The 10,560-nt window shown below is 45.3% G+C and overlaps 1 protein-coding gene across 1 annotated transcript; it reads left to right on the top strand.

Moving 5' to 3' along the window:
* Positions 1 to 526: 526 nt before the first annotated feature.
* LOC121461899 (transcription factor BTF3-like) lies at positions 527 to 1,270 on the top strand. The gene has a single exon (XM_041673253.1). It carries the CDS (start codon positions 542 to 544, stop codon positions 1,028 to 1,030), a length of 489 nt encoding a protein of 162 aa, XP_041529187.1. The 5' UTR covers positions 527 to 541; the 3' UTR covers positions 1,031 to 1,270.
* The last annotated feature ends 9,290 nt before the right edge of the window (positions 1,271 to 10,560 follow it).

Here is a 10,560-nt window from a genome sequence, read left to right as displayed (position 1 = left end):
AAATAATCCCTCATCCATATTCTTGTAAGTGACCCCAGTAAAATGTATTGGTTCAGCAAAGTGAACTTTAATGGTATCGTACTTTGGCTCTTGTGGGTTCCCTATCTGGGATGAGCAGACATGTGTGTTGCCTCTCCCCAGGGAAAAATCATGTTGAACAACAACCAAGTTATGCATTTTTCTCTCCACTTGCACATTCTCAGCGCCTCTACTGGTGCCTGGCACAGAGCCCAGCTTTGACCTATACATATGTGGGGTGAGACACCGTTGCAAATGAGATAATATAAGGAACTTACAATTGGGGAAAGATGAAACCATTCAACTCTGTGGAGGTCAGAAAGGTTTTTTGAAGTGTTGAAACCTAAGCTTAGCTCTGAACACTAGGGTGTGAAATTTGAACATAGGATAAAAACTAAAAATAAAAAAGGATGATAGGGATCTTGCGTCCCCGCGTGTGTGCACCTTATCTCAGCTGGTCCGCCCGAGACCCCCTGAGCGCGAACCCTAGTCCCCCGCGCGGCTCCATTTCCACTCCGACAAGATGACAGAAACGATCATGAACCAGGAAAAACTGGCCAAGCTGCAGGCACAAGTGCGCATTGGTGGGAAAGGAACTGCTCGCAGAAAGAAGAAGGTGGTTCACAGAACAGCCACAGCAGATGATAAAAAACTGCAGTTCTCCTTAAAGAAGTTAGGGGTGAACAATATCTCTGGTATTGAAGAGGTGAACATGTTTACAAACCAAGGAACAGTGATCCATTTTAACAACCCTAAAGTTCAGGCGTCTCTGGCAGCAAACACCTTCACCATTACAGGCCACGCCGAGACAAAGCAACTGACAGAAATGCTTCCCAGCATTCTAAACCAGCTTGGGGCAGACAGTCTGACTAGTTTAAGGAGACTGGCTGAAGCTCTGCCCAAACAATCTGTGGATGGAAAAGCACCCCTTGCTACTGGAGAGGATGATGATGATGAAGTCCCAGACCTGGTGGAGAATTTTGATGAGGCTTCTAAGAACGAGGCAAACTGAACGGAGGGGACATCTGAAGAAGTGACTCTTGCAGAAGTTACAGGAGCTGCTATTTTATATCATGGCTGCTTTTTAAAGGTCTTTTGTTTATGGATCTGATCAAATCTAGATCGCTAATATTTTTAAGCCCAAGCCCCTTGGACACTGCAGCTCTTTTCAGTTTTTGCTTAAACACAATTCATTCTTTGCAGCAAATTAAGCTGAAGAAGCCTGGGAATAAAGTTTGGAAAAGGATTAATAAAAAAAAAAAAAGGATGATAGGCCATCCACCTTCACATCTCAGGAACCTAAACATCTGTCAGAAACCATTTAAGAGTCATTTTCAAGGAATTCAGTCCATCATGGCAGAAAAACAGAGTGGAGTAGCTCTGCTCATGTAGGTGGGAGCTTGCAGAGACTCCTCCTCTCATCGCAGTGGGCTAAAAATCAGAGAGAACAGCCAGCAGCTGGAAGTGGCCTAACCTTCAAAGCTCCCCAATCCCCAGCCAAGATCCATCACCCTTAAAGCTCCAGAGACTCAAAATAATAGGGGCTGAGACTCAAGCGTTCAAACCATGAACTTAAAGGGGAAAGGCATGAGCTTGTGAGGACAGGTAAAGAAATGGGAGTCAGCTCATGCACAGACACCCAGAAGGAAGCCCATTGAGGAACAAGAAGTAGGTAAAGACCACAAGGGAGCAGGATCCAGCATGGCGGTGGCCATCACTGGCTGATAATTGCATCAGAGCCTCTTCTTTTAAATGTTGTTCTTGTTGCAAGCTTTAGGTGGCAATTGTGACAGCACTTCCTCATCCAGAAGAAACCTGCGTGCTTTCAGCATCTCATCAAGCTGTGACCTAGAAGTGGTGATTGCAGGGACTCTAGCCAGCCTGAGCATGGCAAACACGGCTCTGGCAGGTCTTGCCCTGCTTCCCAGTTTCCTCTGTCTTGCTAAAAGCTACTAGCTTACAATATTAAAGCTAGCCGCCAAGATCTATTCCCCTGTTTGACCACTTTCTCCTCTTAAGGCTGATCACCAAGGTCCAGCTGTCCAAGTATTAAATTCCAGCCCTCTTAGGTTTATCTAATTAACATTTCAGTTAAAATTAAACCCCTCATCCTAACACGGGGTTTCCGCTTTGACTTTATAAACCACCATTTTCTTATGGTGTAGATATGTCTCTTCTCTGTCCAGAGGCAGTCCTTTGTCCCTCTCTGGGACAAATACACCTTCCCCTGCTCCCTTGCTCCCTTTCTCTTCTTCTTCATCCTCTGGTTTCTGTCTTTGTCTCTTATTCCCTGCCTTTTTACCTCTGGGGCAAACAAACCTCCTTTGTGCCAAGAACTTGGTCTTGCAGATCCTGTGCAGATACCAAGCCTTTCAGTGATCACAGTGCCAAGGGGGCTGTTACAGAAGAGAGAGACAGTCATCCAGAAAGAGGGAAGATGGCTCATTGGGTAAGAGCATTTGCTATGAGAGCAAGCCGATCTATGTTCAAATCCCCACTACCCATGTGCAGTATATCTGGGCATAGCCCTGTGTGCCTATAACCCCAGCACCGAGGGGGGCGGTAAGAGGAAGCCAGCAGAGACAGGTGGGTCCCAGGAGTTCATCGGCCAACCAGCCTAGCCAAAACTGTGAGTTGCAAGTTCAGTGAGAGCCTTTGCCTTGAACAAACAAGTAGAAGGTGATAAAGGCACCAGACATCCTCCTCTGGCCTCTGCTGTGTGTGCCCAGGTTTGTACATATCACATACACACACACACACACACACACACACACACACACACGGAGTGATGGGGGATGAGGATGAGGAAAGGTAACTAGGGATATAGTGGTTCCGTTGGTAGAATCCTCATCTAGCACACAGAAAGCTCTGTGCTCCATCTCCAGTAACTCATAAAGCAAGACATGACAGCACACACTGCAATCTTAGCACTAGGAAAATGAGGTCAGCAGGATAAGGAGTTCAGGGATAACCCCACATACAGACTGGGACACATGCGACCTTGTCTAGGAAGGTAGGAAGAGATGGAAGGAAGGGAGGGAAGGGAAGAGGGAGGGAGGGAAGGAGGGAGGAAGGGAGGGAGGGAGGAAGAGAGGCAGGGAGGGAGAAAGGAAAGGAGGGACTGACAGACGGAAGGAGGGAGGGAAGAAAACCAGCAGCCTCAGAGACACTCATGAGAAACAAAGTGGGAAGCATTAGCTCTGTGAGCTGTAAGAAGGTAGAAACGAGGCAGAAGCCCAGGACAGAGGGTCCATCCTGGGTCCACCCTATCTCTGATGGCTCAGGATCACCCACTTACCCTTGAAGCCCCTGAGCTTGGAGAAGAGAAAGCTGCAGTGTGCTTTAGAAAGGAAGGAAGGAATAAATCACTTGACAGCCGCATCCCCGTGCCCCCCCCCGTATTAATTAAGCTGGTAGTTAGATGTGAGCTTCTCCCTAAATTGCACGTTCATCTTCTTCCCACAACACTTAATGACTATGATTGGCACATTAAAAAGGCAAGGCAACCAACAAGCATACATTATCATCTCTCTGTAGTCAGCAAGTTTTAGGAGCTGGATTAAACTCAAAGCCGCTCCTCAGAAGCAGGGGAATGGCTCTGTGAAGGAGTTACGGACCTTGGAATCCAACCCAATGCCGACCATGAGTTTCCTATAAGAATGCTGTGCACATGACTTTCCTGCATGTTTTCTCCACTCTGGGTTCCCTATAAGCCTCCTTTATCTGCACGTGGGGTTAACCATACTTCCTAGCTGTCCCCCTTCCCTTTCCCCGTACAACTCCCTCTCCTATGACCTCAAGGAACACAGAGGGAAGCTCACTGTAGTCCGAACAAAATAGCAATCCATTAACATCCTATCAAGTGTCCGAGAGGAAATAACAGGCCTGTGACTGTGAGCCCTTGCTTCCTGTTTCAGAAGTGTCACATGTCACCACCATGAGACCTGTATAAAGGATGAAGGACACTCCGGGTAACTGTGAGATTCCCTTTGTACCGGGAGGCAGCACGGGAGAAAGTGGGAACTGTTCCCAAAGAGACCACTGGAGCAATGTCAAAGTGACTCACGGGCACCCATCTGCCGTTCTGCGTACAACAGAGCAACTACAAATTTAGTGAGGAAAAGGGGGAAGGGCAATATAGAAAAATAAAATATGTCACAGTAACTCAGAGGATTTACAAGTCGCAAATGAGTACGGTGTCATAGTTAGATTTATTCCCCAACGCTGTGTGACTTAGCATCCTTGTGAGTATTAAGTAAATCATATTGGAATTCATAAACAGGCTTCCAGATTCCACCAATCCAAAGGCTGAGGATGTCACCAGATAGCATCTGGGGCCTGTGGCAAAGTCCTCTTAGTGTTTCTATAACCTGCCTTCCTGATCTTTCTACAAACATTTGGCAAGTGTCTTTGTTTATACTTTTCTTCATCACTATTACGCCGTCATGAAACTGTTACCATGTTGGAATATGGTTTGGGCAGGGGGTGGGGGGAACAACTACCTCAATCTGTGTTCTCAAGCTATGGTCACATATAGTTGGCTCTACAATAAAACATCTCTTATCCCCTTTGTGAGCTGAACTACATTTTTTCATATATCTCAGTCCCAGAGGCTGAGAGGCCCCAGGTCCATTAACTGACTGATTGGTGAGAGCCTGCTTCCTGGTGATCTTGTTTGTCACATGGTACAAGGGGCCAGGTGAACTCCCGTGGAGCTGTTTTACAGGGTCACTAGTAACATTCAAGAGGACTCTGTTCTTGTGGTCTTATCGCCTTCTAAAGACCCAGCCTCCTCCTAAACCTGTCACATCAGTGATTATGTGGTAATGCTTGCATTTTAGGAAAACACAAACCTTCAGACCCTAGCACACATAAAAACATGCTTCCCATTGTATGGCATCAGTGAGATACCACCACACACCTATCATCATGGCAAAGCCACAAAACAGCACCAGAACCGAATACTGGTGACATATAGTAATTAAAAGGAATCCTCTCTCTGGCTTATGGGGATCCAAAATGGTACCGACACTTTGGAAGAGAGTTTCTTACAGGATCAGCAGCTGTGCTCTTCCGCATTTGCCCTAAAAAGTTGAAAATATGTTCCAAAAAATACCGGCACATGACACTGAAAAGTCTCTTCCTCACTGCCCAAACTTGACAGCCACCCATGCATCTTTCAGGGGGTGATAAACAACTGTGGTACATCCCTAAAGTGGAACATTACTCGGCACTCAATGGAAATGAAGCAACATAGAGGAATCCCAAGTAGAAGGGGCCAATCTGAGGCTATCAACCATCTGACTCCAACTAAGTGAGAGTCTAGAGAAATAAAAGCAATGGCAACAGATGAAAACTCAGTGGCCGCTGGGCGATGTTGTGCGGGATGAGAAGGTGAGGCGTGGAAGAACTTGAGGGTTATCTCTATGATATTATCATGGTGGGTGCATAATGTCTCTGTCTTAACTTGCGTGATGTAGAATATCCACCACCAAGCATGAACCCTCATGTCCACTTTGGATTTGAGGTGATGATATGCAGAATGAGTTCATTGGATGTTATGGGTGATCCACTCAGACAGGGGGTATTGATAGTGGGGAGACTGTTAGTGTAGGGGAGCAAGGGCTTTGGGGTAATCTTTGAAGGACTATCAGAGATATACATGCTGCTATTCTCTTACCAAATGTGATGCCCAGTTTAATTGTGAACTTGATACAAGCTAGAATCCCCTGGGGAAAGAGTCTTGATGGGCAGGTCTAGGAAAGATTATCTTAATTAATGTGCAAAGACCCAGTGCACTGTGGGCAGCACCATTTCCTAGGCAAGAAAGGGGATCAAAGAGCTCAAGCTGAGCAGGAATGAGCAAAAGAAGATGCCGTCATCCACTGCTCTGTGCTCTTGTGACTATGATATGACTAGCCTTTTGGAATTACTTTTTTGAGCTCCCCTTTGATGATGGACTATAACCTGTATTATGTCTTTTCTCCTCCAAGTTGCTTTATATACGGATATTTTATCACAGACCCTGAAATGAAAATATGACGCCGCTAAGACAAGAGCAGCCATCATTACATTACGGCACTGAACTCTTGGCTGCAGTCCGTCCAGAACACAAGAGGTTACCTCCCTAGTAGAGCCTTACAGTCTCCGGCGTGTGTGGGTGGGTGCACCCACGTGTCATTCAGGGGATGAAATTCAGGCTATGAGCTAGAGAAACAAATAAAGTCAGTGTCAGAGGACTCCTGTAGCATCTCTGAGGTGTCTTCCCTGGAGGGAGACTTAATAACGTTTGTTTCATTTGACAATTCGGGGGACAGAACTGTGGTGCTGTTTCCTGAAGCAGGAACAAATCACCACCTCCCACAGGAGTGACTGGCCTTTCCCTGGGAATGGAGAAAGACAATCATAGAAGCGTGGCAGGAGCGTGGGCGAGGAAAATGACTCAGGCATTGTGTTTTCTGTATTGTGTGATGTAAGGCGTCACGCTGCAGATGGAGCTGGAGCAGTTAGGTTCGGAAAAGCCAAGAGTGGGTTGGTCCAGGCCAGGACCTCAGTACGAGAATGAAGACTACCTTGCCTCCACTCCTCACTCCAGCCCGTTGTAGGCTACATATTTTCCAGAGTTCTCAATGTATGCACTAAGCTTTAACAGACCAACTAACAATTTGAGACACGGTTAATGTTCTTCCTGCTGATCAATCAACCTACTTTTTTAAAATTGACCTTATTGAGCTAAACGTTTTTTTTTTTCTGCTCCCCTCCCTCCCTCTCTCCACTTCAGCTCTCTCCCATGGTCCCCATGCTCCCAATTTACTCAGGAGATCTTGTCTTTTTCTACTTCTCATGTAGATTAGATCCAAGTATGTCCCTCTTAGGTTCCTCATTGTTGTCTAGGTTCTCTGGGATTGTGATTTGCAGGCTGGTTTTCTTTGCTTTATGTTTAAACACCACTTATGAGTGAGTCCAAGTGATAATTGTCTTTCTGGGTCTGGGGTTACCTTCCTCAATATGATGTTTGCTAGCTCCATCCATTTGCCTGCAAATTTTAAGATGTCTTTTTTTTCTGCTGTGTAGTACTCCATTGTGTAAATGTACCATATTTTCCTTATCCATTCTTCGGTCAAGAGCAATACCACTTTTGGATATATGCCCAAATGATGTTCAATCATACCACAAGGACATGTGCTCACCTATGTTCATAGCAGCATTGTCAGAGCCAGAACCTGGAAACAACCTAAATATCAATCAACCTACTTTTCCTGAGACCTATGCTCAGGGATTTGATCATCATGACAGTTCTCATTGTCTACTTGACACAAGCTAGAATCACTTGGTGAAGGGAGTCTCTACAAAGGACTGTCTAGATCAGGTTGGCTGTGGACATGACTGGAGGTTTGTCTTGATTGCCCTAATTGATATGGGAAGACCTCACCTGAAAGTGGGCAGCACTATTTCCTAATTTGGGGCCACAAACTATAAGAGTAGGGAAAGCTAGCTGACAAACATTTATTTTCCCTCTACTCTCCGATGTGATGTGACTTGATTTCTCCTGGAATCCTGAGCCAAATAAACCCTTTCTCCCATAAGTTAAATTTTATCAGGGTTTATTGTCACAGCAAAAGAGATAAAACTAGGGCAGTATCTGAGGAATCTAAAACGCGACCCTTAAGCCCAAAGCTCTCACTAAGACCATTCGCTGCACCAGCTGTGGCCCAGAAAACAGCAGCGGCATACATTTTGCAAAAGGTAGAATGAGTCAGAAAGATTTAAGAGATAAATAGTAAAACATGTTAAACACTAAAATCACGAAGTGCTATAGCCAAGAATAGCATTCTATGTGATCGTGGGAAATAAAATATAGAGCCTAAGGAAATCTCTACGCAAGTAGCACACCGTGCATCCGGCTCCGTCTGGAAGGTGTTTTCTCCCAGAAGCACAGCACCAAGGGTGCACTGCTGACTGGGAAACCCCAGTTCTCCAGAAAAGCAAGGAGACCCATCCCACGTGGTGTCTATGCAGTGGCAGAATCTCCCGCAGAGCATACTGAAGAAGTGAGCCTCTCTCATAAGGCTGGGGCTTAGCTCAGTGGTAGAGCACTTCCTACCTTGAAATGTACCCCAGGTTTTATTCCTCATCAAGAGAGAGGGGGAGAGAGAGAGAAAGGGTGCTGATACGACATGAAAATATCTAACAAGGCATTGGGTATTCTCTGCAACCACCTGAGCTCAGAGGAGAGCTAACGCAATGGCAATAGGTCTCAGCGAAATCGACAGAAAATTGACCAAGAGGAGAAAAGCACAAGTCAGTGAGACCCTGGATTCGGTCTGCTTATGCATATTCATGAATTATGTAAAGAGACTATGTTACTCTGCTTGTATAGCCACTTCTGTTGTTTGTTATGATTTACTTATAATAAAAGTAAAACAGAATAAATGTCATGTAAGCTTTTTTTCCAGTGTTTGTTCTTAGCCCCCAGCCCCTAGGAAGTGTTCTGTTTTCATCTTTCACCCCTTCCTCCACCCTCATGACCAAACCTCCCTCCTATAAATATTCATTCAGATTAATTGGATAGCTTCTTATGCAAGTATATGTCCTTGTAAAGTACAGTTTTATGTGCCCACATGTGTTCAATTTACATGAATGCCATATTTTACCACTTGCTGTACTTCTGATTTCTTTTTAATCAGGTCCTGTGTTCATACCCTCTCTGCATCTAGCTGGTTGTGTATCTGTTCCCCCAGACTCTCCATGCTACACAATATTCCACAAAATGCAGTCTCTGCTTCTTATTTCTCCATCTCCCTAGCCCTGAGCGATTATGTTTCCTGGCTTCCATCAACTCTCCCATACAGAATTCCGTTAAAGCTGTGAGTTTCTCTGTAGCAAACACCTCCAGGTGGATCTGTTGCCATGATAACGCTTTCTAATCAAAAGCAACTGGGGGAGGAAAATGTTTGTTTGGCTTATACTTCCAGGTCACATTCCGTCACTGATAGATGCCTGGGCCGGAGCTCATACAGGAGCTGAAACAAAAACCATAAAGGGAGTGGTGTGATCTGGCTCACTCTTTTATACAGCCCAAGACCAAGACCATTTGCCGGAAGAATAGCTCTGCCCACAGTGTGATGGGGCCCTTGCAAAAAAAAAAAAAAAATCCCCACAGATGGCTACAGGCCAATCTGATTGATCCAGTTCTTCAGATGAAGTTCCCTCATCCCATGTGACTCTTACATGTGTCAAGTTGACAGTAAAAGTTAAACTAGCACTATGCCTATGGCCCTGTCCAAGCAGAGGAGAAGCAGGCTAAGGGCTCACATTTGGCAGTGGACTCTGCTGTGTGATCCAAAGGAGAAACGACAGGAAGAGTTGGCATCAGAAAACCTGGGAGCCTTTGTTTTGTACACACAATTCTCTGATTTGTGCTTTCTGAAGTCTTGCCCGTTTCTCAGGAGAAACACTGACAAAGAATCATGAGAGAAATGCATTCAAAGTAGAGAAAAGGGGAAACCATACATGCAGGCTGTGGACAATGACTGTCCACTGATGAATTTAGTTTGGTTGGTTGGTTGGTTTGGGTTTTTCAAAACAGGGTTTCTCTGTGTAACAACCCTGGCTGTCCTGAAACATGCTCTGTAGACCAGGCTGGCCACCCTTGCCCCACAAATTTAATTATTTAAAACTACTTATACCTTCACTGAAGAACAGCAGTCTCAGAAAACGTGTTCTATGATGCTCTCTCTACCCCCGGCGCCTTTAACTGCTGTGGTTCTTTATCACAGACCCATTATTCAAGCATCTATGAGACCTAAAGCTACCCACATTAGGTCCTGGCTTAATCTGTCAAGGTCTTAAAGAGAACAAGTCTATTAGCGACGGTACTTGTAAATCATATGATAGAATTCAGTTACAATAGCCAGAGGCAGCCAGATACAGCTACAATAGCATAAAAGCTTCCAGATGATTTCTGTTATCATGACCATTTCTCTCATTTGTATGCATATTGAGATGCGCCAGCCAGTATCTGTTCCACCGAAGGCATCAGCCCCATGTGGCCATTTTTTTTTGTTTATTTTTTGTTTTTATATAAGATTAGATGGTAACCGGGAGCATGAGAAGGGTATAAATTTGCATCTGCAAAATGTCTGCCTAGAAGTTATTGATTTTATCTTCCCTGAATAGCCTATTAAAAGGAAACACTTCTTCTAATGCTTCCAGGCGACCTGCAGGAAATCGTTACTGCTGGGGACTGTTATTTTATGGGTCTTTAGAATGGGAGCTTTAAATATGAACATGAAATGTGGAATAGGAAGGGCGTCCTGGCACTCTGGCTGGAGGCTGTCTCTGAGTCATCGTGGTCCTCTGGTCTAGTACCAGTCTCAGCATTAGCTCCGATGTCCTTCCGGGAACCATTCTCCTCCTCCCCCTCCTCCCCCTCCTCCCCCTCCTCCCCCTCTTTCCCCGTCCTTCCTCCTCCCTGCCTCTTCCTCTCTGCTGAGAATCTGTACAAATCAAAGCCAGACTTAATTCTTCCTCTTCCCTTTC

This window comes from Microtus oregoni, unplaced genomic scaffold (genome assembly GCF_018167655.1).
Source record: "Microtus oregoni isolate MIOR12 unplaced genomic scaffold, Mior012 000001F_ref0000356, whole genome shotgun sequence".
In the NCBI taxonomy this organism is placed as follows: Eukaryota; Metazoa; Chordata; class Mammalia; order Rodentia; family Cricetidae; genus Microtus; species Microtus oregoni.
This window is presented reverse-complemented; position numbering and strand designations above follow the sequence as displayed.